The sequence below is a fragment of the Thalassophryne amazonica genome, chromosome 4 (genome assembly GCF_902500255.1).
Source record: "Thalassophryne amazonica chromosome 4, fThaAma1.1, whole genome shotgun sequence".
In the NCBI taxonomy this organism is placed as follows: domain Eukaryota; kingdom Metazoa; phylum Chordata; class Actinopteri; order Batrachoidiformes; family Batrachoididae; genus Thalassophryne; species Thalassophryne amazonica.
This window is the reverse complement of record NC_047106.1, coordinates 127,382,310-127,402,643: the sequence shown is the minus strand read 5'-3', so window position 1 is coordinate 127,402,643 and position 20,334 is coordinate 127,382,310. Positions and strand designations below refer to the sequence as shown.

The 20,334-nt window shown below is 41.3% G+C and overlaps 1 protein-coding gene and 1 long non-coding RNA gene across 6 annotated transcripts in view; both read left to right on the top strand.

The window, feature by feature from the left end:
- The window catches only part of aplp2 (amyloid beta (A4) precursor-like protein 2), a 230,237-nt gene that overhangs the window by 200,202 nt on the left and 9,701 nt on the right, over positions 1–20,334 (top strand). For 3 of the 5 annotated variants that reach the window (XM_034168526.1, XM_034168523.1, XM_034168521.1), the window contains 4 exons: positions 1,449–1,548; positions 2,214–2,387; positions 2,734–2,769; positions 13,394–13,476. In XM_034168526.1, the coding sequence (XP_034024417.1) occupies positions 1,449–1,548; positions 2,214–2,387; positions 2,734–2,769; positions 13,394–13,476 (393 nt within the window). The remainder of the gene's footprint in view (positions 1–1,448; positions 1,549–2,213; positions 2,388–2,733; positions 2,770–13,393; positions 13,477–20,334) is intronic. The other 2 variants (XM_034168525.1, XM_034168522.1) reach the window with 1 other exon arrangement.
- Positions 3,596–3,757, top strand: LOC117508708. Its single transcript, XR_004560170.1, has 2 exons — positions 3,596–3,680; positions 3,717–3,757. It is a non-coding gene; the product is annotated as an uncharacterized LOC117508708 (long non-coding RNA).

Genomic DNA, 20,334 nt, shown 5'->3' with positions numbered 1-20,334 from the left:
CTCGGCTTTCCATGACAAAATTTCTTGTTAAAAGTGAAATCTGCAGGAAAATGGGTGATGTCCAGCTCTTGTGATAACCAGAGAAAGTGCACACGATGGTCACAGATCCACAGAGCCATCCATTTAGAAATGAAATGGTCGTTCAGCCTGTCGATGGCAGCTGGAGCGCAGCGCGCCCCACAGCTGCTGTGGGCCGTCCTTAAAGCGACAGTAACATCCCTTAATGTCTTTGAAGCCCATAAAATTTTCACCAAAAACCACCTGAATTTCTCGAATGGTGTCCACATGGATGTGCCTCACAGTTTCTAAAAAAAATTTGATCAAGCAAAGCAGCAGTGTCTCAGCCATTTCCCTGACAATGAAAATCCGCCGAGGGGGTGGACCACTCCTCACTCAAAGCCTGCTCACAGGCGAATGACGCAACCGACAGGCGTAAAAAAAATCACGCATGCGCATGAAGGTTCAAGGTTGGCTCACGCAAGCACACGTGATTCAAATCCATATGCTTTTTTTTTTAAATAAGGTCGGATACTTTTCTAACAGACCTCGTGTATATACGAGGTCTGTTAGAAAAGTATCCAACCTTTTTTTTTTTTTTTTTTTTTTTTGCAATTTCTCGGATAGTCACATGACGGTCCCGCATCACCACAGCGTTCACTTTGGAAATGATCTGGTCATTTCAGTATGTTGATGGCCGACCGGAGCGTGGCTCGCTCTCCACCGTTGTGCGGCCATCTTTAAACCGGTTGTACCGCTCCTTAATCTGTGTGACGCCTATAGCATCGTTACCGAAAGCCGTCTGAATCTTCCGAATGGTATCCACCTGGCTGTCGCCCAGTTTCTGGCAAAATTTGATGCAGTGGTGCTGCTCCAGTCGTTCCGTCATTTTCATTGCAATGAAAAACCACCGAGAGCAATACACACAACCTCACACAAAGGCTGTTTGCCAGCAAATGACGCAATCGACAGGCATGAAAAAGTTCACGCATGCGCACAAAGTTTCATGGTTGGCTCATGCAAGCACACGTGATTCAAATCCATCAGGTTTTGAAAAAAAAAAAAGGTTGGCTACTTTTCTAACAGACCTAGTGTGTGTGTGTGTGTGTGTGTGTGTGTGTGTGTGTGTGTGTATATATATATATAATGTGCAAGGAGAGAGAGGGAAGCATGGTTTTTGTCAGTTGCAACAGAAGTTACAGTTTCTTGGTGGAGTGGAACAGTCAAGAGTTTTCTAAGATGTGACATTTGAGCTCAAGCTTGGAGATTTTAGCCTGTATTTAATTATTCTTGTATGAAAATCCTCCATTGTGATGTGACATCTAGAGTACACTGGAATGTGGAATTTTTCTTTCCTTTTTTTCTTGGGATCATGAGAATGAAGCCTGTGTTTCGTTTCACTTTAACTTCACTATAAATACGAATCTCTGTTTGTCGTTGCACCAAACTAGGTGATGACGCACCTGCATGTGATTGAGGAGCGGATGAATCAGAGCCTGTCGCTGCTCTACAAAGTCCCATATGTTGCGGAGGAGATCCAGGATGAAATTGGTGAGCTGCGTTCTGTCAGGCACCCAGAGGCAGCCTGCAGGTTTGCTGTAATAAGAATGAAATGAAAAGTGAAATGAGGACGGTGATGGAATGTGCACATGTCACAGAGATGGCGCCATTTCATCACATTTTCTCTGACCTTCCTATCAAAGTGGACCAAAAAACAATCAAAGAAGTGTGTTTATCTTCTTGCAGCTGGCTGCAAATCTTTTTGTGTCAGTCGTGTCTTTTTGTCAGATTGTCAATGTTTACATAGCGGAGCAGTTTGTATGTTTTTAGCCCGCCGGCTCTTATTGTCCTAATTGCCGGCGGTGTGTGTGTGCGTGTGTGCGGCACACTTTATGATTTCTTTAGGTTCATTAAAAGAAGTGCAGCGCGGTGCTGCAGCCCCCTTTAAAGTGGAGCAGCTGCCGTGACAGAACTGGGTCACAGCTTTCAGCGTGCTGCACCCTGCTGGGAGACGTGCACATTTACGCGGAAAATATCTCAGAAGAATACTAATTGGTAGTTAGCAGAAATGGGAGCAGACTCCTCTTGCAGCATTGTGACTGCCTAAAAAAAAATGTTGACATTAATTGGTGCTGCTATGATTTTGCTCATTATCGCCGTGTCTCAGGTGTTAGTATGTTCGAGTCCAGCTGACTGTCCCTCATCATTTACTGCAGACGAGCTCCTCCAGGAGCAGAAAGCAGACATGGACCAGTTCCTGTCCTCCATCTCCGAGTCCCAGCCGGATGTCACCGTGTCATCTGAGGAAAGTGTGGAAGTCCTCGCCTCCGAGAGCAAACCCTATCAGCCCTTCCAGGTCACGTCTTTGGGATCGCGTTCAGAGCCAGAAGGTGAGCAGCTCTAAGCCCTCTCAGCTTTATGAACAATACTGTGTCAAGAACAATTATACACATGTTTCTGAAGGCTGTGACTGAAAACCGTCGCCGGTTACGGAGCGAGCAAAGTGATGGATGGAAAACTGGAAGGAAAAATTTACATCTATGGAACATTTTCATACACTGGCCAGCATCTCATTTATTTTCTGACATTTCCGTGCTGGTCTCTCTCTTCCTAATCAATTAACAAAACTTGATAATCCTGCCTTTTCTCTGCTCATCTAAGTTTTCTCTTTTTTCTCCTTCCCCTTTTCTGTTCTTTTTGTTTGTTTGTTTTCTGTTGCTCATTTCCAACGCCAAGGCGATTTGTCAGAGTCCCCACGTGCCTTCAAGAAAGGTTGGTGTGTCTTCTTTCTGGCACTTCCTTCTCCTCATCTTTTAATGCATCCTGCTCTTCTTTTTTTTTTCCACTGTTCTCCATTTTTGCCTCTTTAACATCATTTTCCCCCCTGTCCTACTTCAGCCAGTTGTCACATATCTTTTCTCCTCTTTTTGATGACTGCATGGTGTGGGGTTGGGGGGGGGCACTTTTTCGTGTCAATCTTTTTTGTTGTTGTTGTTGGATTATCACTATTCCGAGGAACACAGATTTTGAATTTGTGACAGTTGTGTGTGTGTGTGTTGCATCCTGACCTCTGTATATTTTAATTGTCCACCGTGCACACCCTGGTTCTCCTCATCAGGTGCTCTCTTTGTGATGGAGCATTGTGTGATTCAGTGGGCCTGTCTGACACTCGTTATTTCTCTGGTGATCCGTGGCCTGCTCTAAATTGGCTCAATTTTTTCCTCCAGAACCTGAGACAGGACTGTGTTTAAGTCCCCTGGTGTTTCTGATCTGGCCTTAAGGCAGGCCTGGGCAAACTGCGGCCTGGGGGCCACATGCGACCCCTTGCATGTCTCTGTCCGGCCCTCATGAGGTCTGTGATTATTATTACATATATTAAAAATGTCAAGCTTCTGTGTTGCAAATCATTAGAGAGGTTTATTTAGGTATATTTAAATATTTACATATTATTACATTAATAACAATTACCTATAAAAGCTATTAAATAGGTAATTTTTTGTAAAATTTGTAATGGGAGCCAGCCGAGTTATCGATGGTGTGGCCCTCGGACATAATTCAGGTTCCCTATGTGGCCCCTTGTAAAAATTAATTATCCACCCCTGTAAGGGCACCCTGCACTAAATGTGTAATGAGCAGCCCTGTGCAAATGTTTTCGGGCACCCAAGACTTTTGATTAAAACGTTGTGGTCGATGCGTCCTCTCCCTCGTCAGGTGGGCAGCAAATTTGAAAAATAAATTTGAAATGTCCATTCCACTTCCAGCAAACATTATTTCCCCTTATTGTCAGATGACGTGCCTTAGATAAGCAGGTTTGTCACACACAACAAATTAATCTGAAAGCAGCTGTTGAACAAAATAAAGTAAACACTTCAGGGAAAACACATCACTTTAATAATTCTGGTGTGTCCTATATTTTTACACTGCAATTTCAATTTTCAATTTATTTTCATTTATATAGCGCCAAATCACAACAGAGTTGCCTCAAAGCGCCTCACACAGGTAAGGTCTAACCTTACCAACTCCCAGAACAACAGTGGTAAGGAAATCTCCCTCTGAGGAAGAAACCTCAAGCAGACCAGACTCAAAGGGGTGACCCTCTGCTTGGGCCATGCCACAAACATAAATTACAGAACAATTCACAGAACAATTCACGGACGAATATACAAGAAATACTATTGGCAAACAGGACAGGAGGGTCGCCAACACAAATACAGCTCCCATCTCTGGATGGAGCTGCACCTTAAACAGAGAGAAAAAACAGAATCAAGCATCAGAAAAAAATACAGTATAATTTGCCAGCATTAAACAACAAGAAAAACAGAAGAAATACTAAGGTGATCGAAGGCCACTAGCCCTAAGCTTCACTAAAAGACCCAGAATTTAGGTAAAGTTGAGGCCACTTTTTTTTCTTCCTTCCTGCGGGAAGGGCTGTGTTGAGATCAGGTGGATGAACATGGGGAATATCAGTTTTCCCAAGCGTCTGGAATTTATACGTGGTTTGAATTGAAAATGTGGTATGTTGGTTATATATCATTAAGATGCCTAGTGCTTTTAGACAAAAACACATTACAAACACTAATTACACACTCTAGCCTTAACAGAAAAAGAAAGCTCACTCAATCCATCTGTGTCACTACCAGTGATGCCGGTAACGCGTTACTTAGTAACGCGTTACTCTAATCTGACCACTTTTTTTAGTAAAGAGTAATCTAACGCGTTAATCTTTCCAAATCAGTAATCAGATTAAAGTCTATTATTTTTCATTGTGGGTCGATAGCAGCATTAAACTTGGTCTGTGGGCAGGAGGTCGGGGTTCGACTGAACTGCACACTTTAAGTGAGCTGTGAGCTTTTCATCAGCGGTTTTTTGCAGCTGCTTGACTCGTCACCTCTTAAAGCACAGTGATCAGCACACCTGCACTGAGCTTTACAAAGACATTTTTATACTTTTTTTCCTCCTTTATTTAGAGCTGAGCTGAGCCGCTCCGTATCTGCACATTAAAACAGCTGATCCTCCGCGACGCGTCAACAATTAACACTATTTTCCACTCAAATGCACCTAAACTCTCTTTCTGAGGACCACATGATGTGAAAACACAATAAAACTTTCTTACCTGTAAATCTGGTCACGTTTTCTGCATAAATAAATGTTATCCATTCTTTGTGCTCAAACGCCAAAGTAGGGGCGAATCCAGATGGAATGGGGGCGTGGGGCAAGGATGTGCCCCCCTCACAACACCCCTAGATTAAAGGTCCAGTTTTGAAGCCTTTTTTTACTACAACTACTAATACTGCTTAAAATAATATTAATTTCGACAAGTAAAATATTTAGAGAGAATTTAAATGTTAGAAAAATGCTAGAATGAATTTAATAGTTACATTTATAAACAATGTAGGTTCGAAATTGCAAGTTTTACTGTTACAGTGCTGTCAACAGTTAAATATGAGGTCAAGAAAGAGGTCTTTATTTTACTTTTTATAAAACAAGTATTTATTTTCATTGAAGTCAAGAAAGGGTGACTATAAAGTAACTTTTGGCAAAACAGGTATCATTGTCATGTTGAGGTGGCAGAGGGTTGTTGTCGGCAGCTGGAGAAAGTAACTTAAAAAGTAACTAGTAATCTAACTTAGTTACTTTTACAATTGAGTAATCAGTAAAGTAACTAAGTTACTTTTTCAAGGAGTAATCAGTAATTGGATTACTTTTTCAAAGTAACTGTGGCAACACTGGTCACTACACACAGATACAGCATATGGCAGCGTGCATAACAAGGTGCACAACAGCACAGTTCCAGACAAACAGTTTTTAACTTACTTTAAAAAGTGACACGGCGAACAGGTCTGAGTACTTCCATAAATTCCAGAATTCCATTTTAAAGCTGAAAGAGGTGCACTTTCAAGGTGTAGCTCAAAAAGCCCTCCTGTGCCACTGAGAATGAGAGCAGCACAAAGCGCTTCTCTATGAAACAAAAAGAGTGTAATTGTTAAGCATTGCCATTATCTTAACTATCTATACTTAATTCTCATTCTCATTAGTTATAATTTTTGTGATTTCTGCTTCTGGCATGAAATTGACTCATACACAGTAAAATCGCCGGTGTAAAACTAACACTGTCAGTGTACATATGGTCGTACTCTGTTCAGAGTGAAACCATATGTACACTGTCAGTGTTAATTTGACACTGCTGATTTTACTGTGTACCTGATGCAGTCAGTGAGACTGAGTTTCTCTTTACTGCAGCCTTCCTAAGTGGTAAAGGAAAATGTAGAAGACGACGGTTGTTGAGGAAATGCAACCACAAAATCAAAGCTATGGAGACAATAAAATGTAAAGTACAACTTCAGAGCCACACAAGTCATGCAGTGTATGAATTGTTGACACTCTTAAGGATGGCACCACATCACTCTCACACTGCCTCAGATGTCTCACACGGTCACTTTTACACTGGAACAGACAAGCTGCTGTAGGCATTCCAGCAGAATTACTTCTCTAAACACCTCACCGTGTTACAGTGCTGCCCTTATTGTGTTATCTGGATGTTTGCAAATGTCCTCTTTCCTCACTTCCTCCAAGATATTGTGTCCAGGATTGAATTAAGTCTTTATGGTTGCAAGCTACATCAAGGACTTATTGACTTGTACAGCAAGAAAACTTGAAAGTTCAGCTACAGTTTGCCAACAGGCACATCAGAGATGCAAGGCTATGTGATTTGTTTTGTTGAAAGAAAATTCTGCTCCACTCCACTATGATGCTGAAAATGCTGATGATGCAAAATTCAAAACATGCACTATGCACAATTTCTTTAATGAGTGCCACAGAAGCTTATACCCTCTTCAGAATTGTCTGGGTGTCGTGGTGGCTTTCCTCACTCTTCTTCTTGTACAGTTCAGACATCCATCCATCTATTTTCTTCCACTTCATTCGGAGTCGGGTCGTGGGGGCAGCAGCTCGAGCAAAGCCGACCAGACCTCCCGAACCACACACACCTCCCCCAGCTCCTCCGGGGGAACCCCGAGGTGTTCCCAAGCCAGCCGAGAGATGTAGTCCCTCCAGCGTGTCCTGGGTCTTCCCCAGGGCCTCCTCCCGATGGGACGTGCCGGAACACCTCTCCAGCGAGGCGTCCAGGGGGCATCCAGAAAAGATGCCTGAGCCACCTCAACTGACTCATTTCGACGTGGAGGAGCAGCGGCTCGACTCCGAGCTCCTCCCGAGTGACTGAGCTCCTCACCCTATCTCTAAGGAAGCGCCCAGTCACCCTGCGGAGGAAACTCATCTCAGCCGCTTGTACTCGCGATCTCGTTCTTTCTGTCATGAGCCAAATCTCATGACCATAGGTGAGGGTCAGAACGTAGATCGATCGGTAAATCAAGAGCTTTGCTCCCCTACTTAGCTCCCTCTTCACCACGACGGTCCGATACAGCGACCGCATCACTGCAGATGCTGCACCGATCCGTCTGTCGATCTCACGCTCCATCCGTCCCTCACTCGTGAACAAGACCCCGAGATACTTAAACTCCTCCACTTGAGGCAAGGACACTCCACCAACCTGAAGAGGGCAAAGCACCTTTTTCTGGTCGAGAACCATGGCCTCGGATTTGGAGGTGCTGATTTTCATCCCGGACGCTTCACACTCGGCTGCAAACCGCCCCAGTGCACGCTGAAGGTCCTGATTTGACAACAGCAGAACCACATCGTCTGCAAACAGCAGAGATGAGATTCTGTGGTTGCCAAACCGGACCCCCTCTGCACCCTGGCTGTGCCTAGAAATTCTGTCCATAAAGATAAAGAACAGAACCGGTGTTTGAGAACCGACAGTTCTCAAAAACAGTTCAGACAGTGTTTGAGAACTGTCTGCTCTACACAGATTTACCATAGAGTACCACAATGTTTGTATTTCTTCATAACTGATGTAAATAAAGTCCAAGACATAATCAGGGTATTGGAAATGTTCCTGTAACCATCCCCTGACTTGTCTGAAGAAGACTGGCTGTAACAGTGATGGTTTGGATGTGTTATACTAAAAGGGGCACTTACTTTTCACACCATCATTTTGGTTTTTAGATTTTTATTTCTTTTCATTTGTGATGTAGAGATTACTTTCACTATGAGGTTAAAAGGCATCATTTTCAAAATTGTAATACAAAAAGATATGGAGCTAAATTAAGGCCAAAAGTTTTGTAATCTGAAAATAAAAAAAGATTGAAAAATAAATTTTGAAATTGAAAATTAAAGTTTTGTTCTTGAATTTTATAAACAGTTAAAAAGTATTATCAAAATAAAAATAAGTGTAAGATATATATTTTTCAGTTTAAATAAATTTTTGATTCAGTTCTGTAATTTTTTTTGATCAAATAATTTATTTTCATTCATATTTCTTTTTTCACTTTCAGATTTTATTTTTTCAGTTTCAAACATTTGGCCCCGTTCTGGCGTGGGAGGGCGTGGCTTCGATTGAGAGGGGCGTGGAATTGTGAGTGACAGGAGAGCAATCAGTCCTCACATGATGTTGCTTTCAGGAAACGTGGGTAATTTGATAATGACTCTGCTCCCATCTCCGTATTTTATTTACTACGCAGCTGGCGCGTGAAAGAAAATAGACAGAATGAAAGCTTATTACGAGGCTTTAATCCCTCGAGATAAAGCTGTTTATTGTGATCGATGTGTAACAGTTGGTTCAGTGGATCCGTATGTTGTACCGGATAGTGAATTTAATGACGATGTAACAAAGTTGACCGCCTGTAAATCCAAAGCCGCCCGGAAGAGCGCTCCAGCTACCGGCGGTGTGAAGAAGCCCCAACGTTACAGGCCCGGCACCGTGGCGCTGAGAGAGATCCACCGCTACCAGAAATCCACCAAGCTGATGATCCACAAGCTGCCGACCAGGTCAGCCTCGCCGGCCTCCTGCAGAGCATCACAGCGGAGTTCTGAAAGCGGAGGTTGGTCTTGAAGTCCTGAGCGATTTCTCTCACCATGTGCTGGAAGGGCAGCTTGCGGATCAGCAGCTTGGTGGATTTGTGGTAGCGGCGGAGTGCCACAGTGCCAGTGTTCTGTAACAGCAAGGCTTCTTCACACCGCCGGTAGCCGGAACACTCTTCCGGGTGGCTTTGGATTTGGATTTATGGGCAGCCTGCTTGGTTGTGGCCATATTAAAGCTTCCTTCAGATCTGCTGAGCCAGGTCTCTCTGTGTGTCACTTAGAAAGCTCGTAATACTCCGCTGCAGCCTGTAAAATGAGCGACCTGCTTCATTTTCATGCGGTGATGCACGATGCTGCGCTGCGTTCACGGTCTTGTGTGGATTTGGGACACATCGGTTTTTTAGGTATAGGTGTTAAACTTTACAATCTTGCATGTTTTCCAGTTTTTAAACATCAAAAATGACCAAGAGTGGTCTAGAATTACTTGTAATAGACATCTTTAGCATCACTTTATTTACAGGTATGAAGACAATACAGTGGAGAGAAAGTGTAGAGTCATTATCTATCAAAGTACCCATGTTTCCTGAAAGCAACATCATGTGAGGACTGATTGCTCTCCTGTCACTCACAATTCCACGCCCCTCTCAATCGAAGCCACGCCCTCCCACGCCAGAACGGGGCCAAATGTTTGAAACTGAAAAAAAATAAGATCTGAAAGTGAAAAAAAGATCTGAAGGTGAAAAAAAGAAATATGAATGAAAATAAATTATTTGATCAAAAAAATTACACAGCTGAATCAAAAATTTATTTAAACTGAAACTATATATCGTACACTTATTTTTATTTTTATAATACTTTTTAAATGATTATAAAATTGTAGAACAAAACTTCAATTTTCAGTTTCAAAATTTATTTATTTTTTTTCAATCTTTTTTTATTTTCAGATTACAAAACTTTTGGCCTTGATTTAGCTCCATAAAAAGACAGAATTTTTTATTTGCTTTTTGATGTCTTCAAAAAATTCAAACATGTAAAAGCTCAAGGGTGCACAAACGTTTTCACAGAACTGTATTGCAGAATGGGCCATTAAAAATCTTGCCTAGGGCTCCAAATTGGATAGGGCCGGCACTGATCTCATAGATGTGTCTGTCTCCTGCTAGATGGATTGTGGGAAATCAGGAGCCCCTGTGGATGAAATTTTGAAATTAGTTTGTCAGCTAAACACTGGCAATATTGCGTGCTTGTTGCTGTGCTCTGCCCACCAGCGCTCGCCTTCACATGCACATCAAATTAAGCAAACATACGTATGTGGGAGAAACATGATGGCACCCAGTACAAGTTATCTTGAAACTCATCAAATTAAAGGAACATATAACGAGGACAACCCAATTGCATCTGGTAAACTTTGATACACCAGACTGATCGAAACTGCAATTATGTTCTGCCAATCTAATTATCCACAAAGTCTAGTTTGAAATTTTGAGGTAAAACACATGTGCAGATACGTTTTTATGAAATTCAAAAGCAGTGTGATCCCGGTTTATTCACTTGTGATTTATTTTTCAACACTAGAGGGCACAAATCAACTTTGTCATATGAAGAATTTCTGATTTCAATGTTCTGAAACTTGGGTGTTGCAAAGGTTTCAAAATGTTCTGGAGCAGTTTCCAGTTTGTCACTTACTTGCAGTACAGAGGAAATGTTTTGGCGCTATCCCCAGCCACACACTGTGTCCATTCTTTAATTCCAGTTTTACGTATTTTCCCATTTTGTTGTATATTTCATCCTGTATTTCCCATTTATAGATGTTGAATTGCTGTCTATACATGCTGCCTGGGATGGACTAACCCACTCACTCACCTGCTCATCTATATTATTGCTGTCGAAGCCCTTTACTGTGCGACTTAACATCCACTCTCCTGTTGCTTTTACACTGTACTCCTGCAGCCTGTACAGTCCAGCGTCACATTGCTCACTCATTGTGCTCTGTGCGTTGTTGTGTGTATCCACAGTACTTTGCACGCCCTGCAGTACTGATAACTGTGCCAGTCTCTGATGTCAGTGCCTGCTGAGACATGCGTGTAAACACATCATTGTTCCCCACTTAATCCAAAAGTGGCTGTACTTTTGGCACCAGCTCATTGCTTGTAGCTGACAATAAGCCAAAACTGACGCACTGTGTCATGCAGAGCAGGATGCCCCGCTCCTCAGCTCCTGATTTATTCATAACATACAGTGGGGTAAAAAAAAGTATTTAGTCAGTCCTTGATTGTGCAAGTTCTCCGACTTAGAAAGATGAGAGAGGTCTGCAATTTTCATCATAGGTACACTTCAACCATGAGAGACAAAATGAGAAAACAAATTCCAGGAAATCACATTGTAGGATTTTTAAAGAATTTATTTGTAAATTATGGTGGAAAACAAGTATTTGGTCACCCACAAACAAGCAAGATTTCTGGCTCTCACAGACCTGTAACTTCTTCTTTAAGAAGCTCTTCTGTCCTCCACCTGTTACCTGTATTAATGGCACCTGTTGGAACTCTTTATCTGTATAAAAGACACCTATCCACAGCCTCAAAGAGTCAGACTCCAAACTCAACCATGGCCAAGACCAAAGAGCTGTTGAAGGACACCAGGAAGAACATTGTAGATATGCACCAGGCTGGGAAGAGTGAATCTACAATAGTCAAGCAGGTTGGTGTGAATAAATCAACTGTGGGAGCAATTGTAAGAAAATGGAAGACACACAAGACCATTGATAATCTCCCTCGATCTGGGGCTCCACGCAAGATGTCATCGCATGGGGTCAAAATGATCATGAGAACGGTGAACAAAAATCCCAGAACATCATGGAGGGACCTGATGAAAGACCTGCAGAGAGCTGGGACCAAAGTAACAAAGGCTACACACTACGCAGAGAGGGACTCAAATCCTGCAGTGCCCGGCGTGTCCCCCTGCTTAAGCCAGTCCATGTCCAGGTCCGTCTGAAGTTTGCCAGAGAGCATATGGATGATCCAAAAGAGGATTGGGAGAATATCATGTGGTCAGATGAAACCAAAATGGAACATTTTCGGTAAAAACTCAACTTGTTGTGTTTGGAGGAAGAAGAATGCTGAGTTGCATTCCAAGAACACCATATCTACTGTGAAGCATGAGGGTGGAAACATCATGCTTTGGGGCTGTTTTTCTGCAAAGGGGACAGGTTGACTGATCCGTGTTAAGGGAAGAATGACTAGGGCCATGTGTTGTGAGATTTTAAACCAAAACCTCCTTCCATCAGTGAGAGCGTTGAAGATCTAACGTGGCTGGGTCTTCCAGCATGACAATTATCCCAAACATACTGCTCGGGCAACGAAGGAGTGGCTCCGTATAAAGCATTTCAAGGTCCTGGAGTGGCCAGATCTCAACCCCATAGAAAATGTGTTGAGGGAGTTGAAAGTCTGTGTTGCCCAGCGATAGCACCAAAACATCACTGCTCTAGAGGAGATCTGCATGGAGGAATGGGCCAAAATATCAGCTACAGTGTGTGCAAACCTGGTGAAGACTTACAGGAAACGTTTGACCTCTGTCATTGCCAACAAAGATTATGTTACAAAGTATTGAGCTGAACTTTTGTTTTCGACCAAATACTTATTTTCCATCATAATTTACAAATAAATTCTTTAAAAATCCTACAGTGTGATTTCCTGGATTTTTCTCATTTTGTCTCTCATAGTTGAAGTGTACCTATGTTGAAAATTACACACCTCTCTCATCTTTCTAAGTAGGAGAACTTGCACAATCAGGGACTGACTAAATACTTCTTTACCCCACTGTATGTCATATGTGTATTAATAGATCCTGCGCCCAAATCACTGGCCTAACACACATGGAGCTCTGGCCCAGTTTATGGTTTAACCACTGAGGGGAAACCACTTTTTGGTTGGGAGGTGATGGTCTAGTGGTTAAGCTTTGGTCTACAGACCAGAGGATCCTCGGTTCAAACCCCAGCCTGACTGGAAAATCACTAAGGGCCCTTGGGCAAGGTCCTTAATCCCAGAGTTGCTCCTGGTGTGTAGTGAGCGCCTTGCATGGCAGCAGCCTCACATCAGTGTGTGAGTGTGTCTGTGTGAATGTGAGGCATAATTGTAAAGCGCTTTGAGTGTCTGATGCAGATGGAAAGGCGCAATATAAATGCCGTCCATTTATCCATTTACCATTTTGTCGACTAAAATCTAAGGCGGCTAAAAAAGATGTGTCCATGAGGTACTGCGGCAGTTGCAGCTATAGAGAACTGAGGGGTACAAACTGTTGAGTCACAGGACACATTAGCTTCACAGTCATGACCCTGTGCTGAGCGGAAGAAAGAGCATTGTTGTCACTGATGCACTGAACAGACTGCAGGGACCACTGTGAGGATGAGAGCTGGATTTCCATGTGAAACTTTCCCCCATCAATGCCTCTGTTTGTTGTTTTGACTGCACTCCCTCACCTCCTGCAGGCTCTGCCATCTCGGGGTTGGACGGGCTGATCGGCGCAGAGGAGCGAACCATCAACAGCAAACCCAAGATCAACGACAACATGGTAAGAACTCTGTCTCTTGTCCCTGACAGCATTTTGAACTTTCTATCTTGCTCCGTGGGTGAACTGAGAGCAGAAAACTCCTGACACTTTAGGTCAGGCTGAGTTATCTGTGCTGAAGATTATGTGCGCACACTGCTTATTCTTAAGTTCAGTTTTTAGTGACTCAGATACCGGTAACTATGTTGTCATAGTTACAGCTTCCTTGCACTAATTGACTGCTCTACTTTGGCCTCTGCAAACACATCAGCGCGACATGCTGTTCAGCAGTCATCGCATGCCACTCTTCTTCTTTGCCAGACACATTACTTCGCTTCATGGATTTTCAAATGACGCTTGCCTGCAGAATGCGTGCTGTGTTTCGCATGCTAATCCACCGCCAGCTGCAAAGCTGGATGCGTGTGCATGTACATGAGTGGTGCAAGTATTGACAGTGTGCACGGTTTGTTGTTTATTTGTTTGTTCGTTTTGGAATTGGTAGTTTTCTAAGACGGAGCAATCTGAGGTTAAAACCCTCTCACTCAAAATGTCTCCATTCAGAATATTTTTCACAAGACAAGGACTCTGGAATGCTCTGTCTCTACAAACGGCCAGTTTTGTTTCTGCCTCCTGAACACACTCACCGTCACTTGCAGTGCTTCTTCAGATTACAGCTCTCGGTGATAAATGGCTGTTTAGAAAGAGATTCTGACATGCTGCTTTTCCACCACAAGGACGGCCCTCGTAACAAGAGTAAGGACGCACTGATCAGGGATTTGTGGTCTCCAATCTGACTGGAACCATTGATATGGACACAGATACCAATGCGTGCATTTAAAATAACGTCTAAAATATATTATTTACAGTTGTATGCAAAAGTTTGGGCACCCCTGATAATTTTCATGATTTTCCTTTATAAATCATTGGTTGACTGGATCAGCAATTTCAGTTAAATATATCATATAGCAGACGAACACACTGATACTTGAGAAGTGAAATGAAGTTTCTAGTACTTACAGAAAGTGTGCAATAATTATTTAAACAAAATTGAGCAGTTGCATAAATTTGGACACACTTGTCATTTTATATATTGTATATATTTAACTGGAATTTCTGATCCAGACAACCAATGATTTAGAAAGGAAAATCATGAAAATGATCAGGGGTGCCCAAACCTTTCCATAGATCTGTATCTTTGTTATGTTGTGTGGTGCATGCAATTAGATTAAAAATAACGCAGTGCTAAAATACCCTCGGCCGTATGAGCATTGTGTTCTTCATAATTTGCAGTTGTTTAATTATTAAGATCCTATTATCTTACATACAGTTTGTACATGTTCAGTATAAATCAATCAAAAACAATATTTAGGTTTTAATTGTGTTTGCAGGAGCCTTTGCATGTATGTTTACATGAGCTTTTGACAAGAGCAGAAGTTGTACAAATCAAAGAATATTTGGAGGTCTTAATAAGACAAATTTAACCCATAGCAAGTTAGCTTTGAGTAAGCGGACGTTACCGTTAGTGAAAGTTAGCATGCGTGGTAATATCCACTAAATGTCTTATAAATCACTCCAATGGTGTTATTATGTTCCAAAAGCAGCATTTTCAGTTTTAGAACTGTTTATTTATTGCTAGCTTTTACATAATATATGACAGAGGTTATATTTACACACAAACAGAAACAGTTTCCACCTAGCTAGCAGCCTGTGACGTCACCACGCTGACATCCACTAAATGGTTTGTAAATCCTTCCACAGGTGTTATCAGGTTACAAAACCAGCATTTTCAGTTTTAGAAGTGTTTATGTCTTGCTAGCTTTTACATAATATATGACAAAGAGATTATATTTACACACAAATGAAACAGTTTCCACCTAGCTAGCAGCCTGTGACGTCACCACGCTAACATCCACGAAATGGTTTGTAAATCCTTCCACAGGTGTTATCAGGTTACAAAAACAGCATTTTCAGTTTTAGAAGTGTTTATTATGTCTTGCTAGCTTTTACATAATATATGAGAAACGTATATAAACACACAAAACAAAGTGGTTTTGAAGAGACCAGCAACTGACATCACGGTGCAGCTCTACTCTGATTGGCTGTCACCTGTGTCACTCAAACACAAAACGGATCAGATTGAAACAGAATGTGACTTTTTAAACCTCTTAAAATACATCAAGGTTAACCATCTTTGAACTTGTCCAAGGTCTATGTCCTAAGAATTTTTCTTGTGAACTTCAAGAGTCTGGCAAGAGTAAGACTGGACTTATGCTGAGCACAGACAGACAGACGGACTGAGGGATGGAGAGACAAAAAGCCTTTGCAATACCCAGTGGCCATACGTATTTGATGGCTTTGGGTAAAACTCATAATCTTGTGATTGTAAATGTATTGTACAGTTAATTAATGGCAATATGAAAATACAGCAAAACCAGCTTTCTTGAAGACTTCCTGCAGTGATCTTTCTGTAGCTGTGCTTTTTTTTTTAAAGAGATGTTGATTTTAGTGACAGACTGAACCTGACACATAACCTTTGTCGTTTAAAAAAGCGCCATGGTTCATTTTCCCCTTTGGTGCATTTGGTTTGGGCAGGTGTCATCACACTCAGGTGGGAGCCACAAGAGGAGGTGGTCTCAGTTCTGTCCCACCAGACCCCTGAAGGTGTTCATTAGCAGTGAGAATCCAAACGGAACCCACAGACCAAATACTTCAACTAAATATGAATTCTGCACATGATGTCCTACCATTATTTAATGCTTCAATCTTAAATATGATCAATCTATCTTTGTTAGTTGGTTATGTACCACAGGCCTTTAAGGTGGCAGTAATTAAACCATTACTTAAAAAGCCATCACTTGACCCAGCTATCTTAGCTAATTATAGGCCAATCTCCAACCTTCCTTTTCTCTCAAAGATTCTTGAGAGGGTAGTTGTAAAACAGCTAACTGATCACCTGCAGAGGAATGGTCTATTTGAAGAGTTTCAGTCAGGTTTTAGAATTCATCATAGTACAGAAACAGCATTAGTGAAGGTTACAAATGATCTTCTTATGGCTTCGGACAGTGGACTTATCTCTGTGCTTGTTCTGTTGGACCTCAGTGCTGCTTTTGATGCTGTTGACCATAAAATTTTATTACAGAGATGAGAGCATGTCATAGGTATTAAAGGCATTGCGCTGCGGTGGTTTGAATCATATTTGTCTAATAGATTACAGTTTGTTCATGTAAATGGGGAATCTTCTTCACAGACTAAAGTTAATTATGGAGTTCCACAAGGTTCTGTGCTAGGACCAATTTTATTCACTTTATACATGCTTCCCTTGGGCAGTATTATTAGACGGTATTGCTTAAATTTTCATTGTTACGCAGATGATACCCAGCTTTATCTATCCATGAAGCCAGAGGATACGCACCAATTAGCTAAACTGCAGGATTGTCTTACAGACATAAAGACATGGATGACCTCTAATTTCCTGCTTTTAAACTCAGATAAAACTGAAGTTATTGTACTTGGCCCCACAAATCTTAGAAGCATGGTGTCTAACCAGATCGTTACTCTGGATGGCATTTCCCTGATCTCTAGTAATACTGTGAGAAATCTTGGAGTTATTTTTGATCAGGATATGTCATTCAAAGCGCATATTAAACAAATATGTAGGACTGCCTTTTTGCATTTACGCAATATCTCTAAAATCAGAAAGGTCTTGTCTCAGAGTGATGCTGAAAAACTAATTCATGCATTTGTTTCCTCTAGGCTGGACTATTGTAATTCATTATTATCAGGTTGTCCTAAAAGTTCCCTAAAAAGCCTTCAGTTGGTTCAGAATGCTGCAGCTAGAGTACTGACGGGGACTAGCAGGAGAGAGCATATCTCACCCGTGTTGGCCTCCCTTCATTGGCTTCCTGTTAATGCTAGAATAGAATTTAAAATTCTTCTTCTTACTTATAAGGTTTTGAATAATCAGGTCCCATCTTATCTTAGGGACCTCATAGTACCATATTACCCCATTAGAGCGCTTCGCTCTCAGACTGCGGGCTTACTTGTAGTTCCTAGGGTTTGTAAGAGTAGAATGGGAGGCAGAGCCTTCAGCTTTCAGGCTCCTCTCCTGTGGAACCAGCTCCCAATTCAGATCAGGGAGACAGATACCCTCTCTACTTTTAAGATTAGGCTTAAAACTTTCCTTTTCGCTAAGGCTTATAGTTAGGGCTGGATCGGGTGACCCTGGACCATCCCTTGGTTATGTTGCTTTAGACGTAGACTGTGTTTCATAATTATTGTATGGCCTTGCCTTGCAATGTGGAGCGCCTTGGGGCAACTGTTTGTTGTGATTTGGCGCTATACAAGAAAAAAGTTGATTGATTGATTGATATACTTTATGTTTTGGTACCTGGTCCAGACCAAATAAATCATCAGGTGTGAAAAGAACAACCTGCTTGGTCTTCAACAGCATCTTCATTACATGGACACAGACACATGAGTAGTCTCCTTAAGGAATGTCAAACAACTTAAATAAAATTGGGGAAAGAAAAACTGAAGTTTTTGTGCGATTTTATTTAGGTTTAATATGGGGCTGTTCCACAGAGCGCTGTTACTTCCTGTTTAATCCCAAATAGCAAATTGGGGCATGTTCTAAAGCATCATAGTAGCTTGTTGATCCATCTTTGTCTGTCTTGAACAAACTTGGTGTACGTAGTAGTTACAGCCATCACCGGCACCAGATTTGAAATCACAATCAAATGTTTGAAATGTTCAAACATTTGATCCAGATTCTCAAAATCGTTGATAGTGTGCAGTAACTTCCAGGTATTCGTAGCCTTAAGAGCTTCAATTATGTTTGAAACTCCTTTAAACGGGGTATTCGTAGTGACTATGACTTGAAACATTTTTGATCTTGCTCCATCGGGTAAAAATGTGAAGCTGAAGCAGGCTTGATGAACGTTTGTTGTGGTTTTTGTTCAAAGTTACAGTAGTGTTCAGAATAATAGTAGTGCTATGTGACTAAAAAGATTAATCCAGGTTTTGAGTATATTTCTTATTGTTACATGGGAAACAAGGTACCAGTAGATTCAGTAGATTCTCACAAATCCAACTAGACCAAGCATTCATGATATGCACACTCTTAAGGCTATGAAATTGGGCTATTAGTAAAAAAAAAAGTAGAAAAGGGGGTGTTCACAATAATAGTAGTGTGGCATTTAGTCAGTGAGTTTGTCAATTTTGTGGAACAAACAGGTGTGAATCAGGTGTCCCCTATTTAAGGATGAAGCCAGCATCTGTTGAACATGCTTTTCTCTTTGAAAGCCTGAGGAAAATGGGACGTTCAAGACATTGTTCAGAAGAACAGTGCAGTTTGATTGAAAAGTTGATTGGAGAGGGGAAAACTTATACGCAGGTGCAAAAAATTATAGGCTGTTCATCTACAATGATCTCCAATGCTTTAAAATGGACAAAAAAACAGAGACGCGTAGAAGAAAACGGAAAACAACCATCAAGATGGATAGAACAATAACCAGAATGGCAAAGGTTCACCCATTGATGAGCTCCAGGATGATCAAAGACAGTCTGAGTTACCTGTAAGTGCTGTGACAGTTAGAAGACGCCTGTGTGAAGCTAATTTATTTGCAAGAATCTCCCGCAAAGTCCCTCTGTTAAATAAAAGACGTGCAGAAGAGGTTACAATTTGCCAAAGAACATATCAACTTGCCTAAAGAGAAATGGAGGAATATTTTGTGGACTGATGAGAGTAAAATTGTTCTTTTTGGGTCCAACAGCCACAGACAGTTTGTGAGACGACCCCCAAACTCTGAATTCAAGCCACAGTTCACAGTGAAGACAGTGAAGCATGGTGGTGCAAGCATCATGATATGGGCATGTTTCTCCTACTATGGTGTTGGTCCTATATATCGCATACCAGGTATCGTGGATTAGTTTGGATATGTCAAAATACTTGAGGTCATGTTGCCTTATGCTGAAGACGACATGCCCTTGAAATGTGTGTTTCAACAAGACAATGACCCCAAGCACACTAGTAAACAAGCAAAATCTTGGTTCCAAACCAACAAGATTAATGCCTCGCAGATGTGAAGAAATCATGAAAAACTGTGGTTATACAACTAAATACTAGTTTAGTGATTCACAGGATTGCTAAAAACGTAGTTTGAACATAGTAGTTTTGAGTTTGTAGCGTCAACAGCAGATGCTACTATTATTGTGAACACCCCCTTTTCTACTGTTTTACTAATAGCCCAATTTCATTGCCTTAAGAGTGTGCATATCATGAATGCTTGGTCTTGTTGGATTTGTGAGAATCTACTGAATCTACTGGTACCATGTTTCCCATGTAACAATAAGACATATACTCAAAACCTGAATTAATCTTTTTAGTCACATAGCACTACTATTATTCTGAACACTACTGTAAATAGTTTGATCATGTTTGGTCGAGGGCACAAGGGTTGAGGAGGCAAGCCTCCAGCTGCTAGTATTGGCTGGAGGGGTGAGGAATATGTATTTTTATATATATATATATATATATATATATATATATATATATATATATATATATATATATATATATATATTTATTATTATTATTATTATATATTATATAATATATTTCATCCCACCTTTGCACTTTTTTGGATCATGGTTGTCCGTAGTAAAACAACTCCCTGTGGAATAGCCCATTTAGGTTGACTAACAGGCCAATGTTGCTTCTATGTCAGTGGTTCTCAAACCGATTCTCAAGTACCACCTAACCTACACATTTTCCATCTTGCCCTGCTTGGGCACCAGCTGATTAGCTCATTCAGGTGTGCACCAGTCACATACTAACAGACACTTGATGTGGACATATATATATATATATATATATGAACTGAT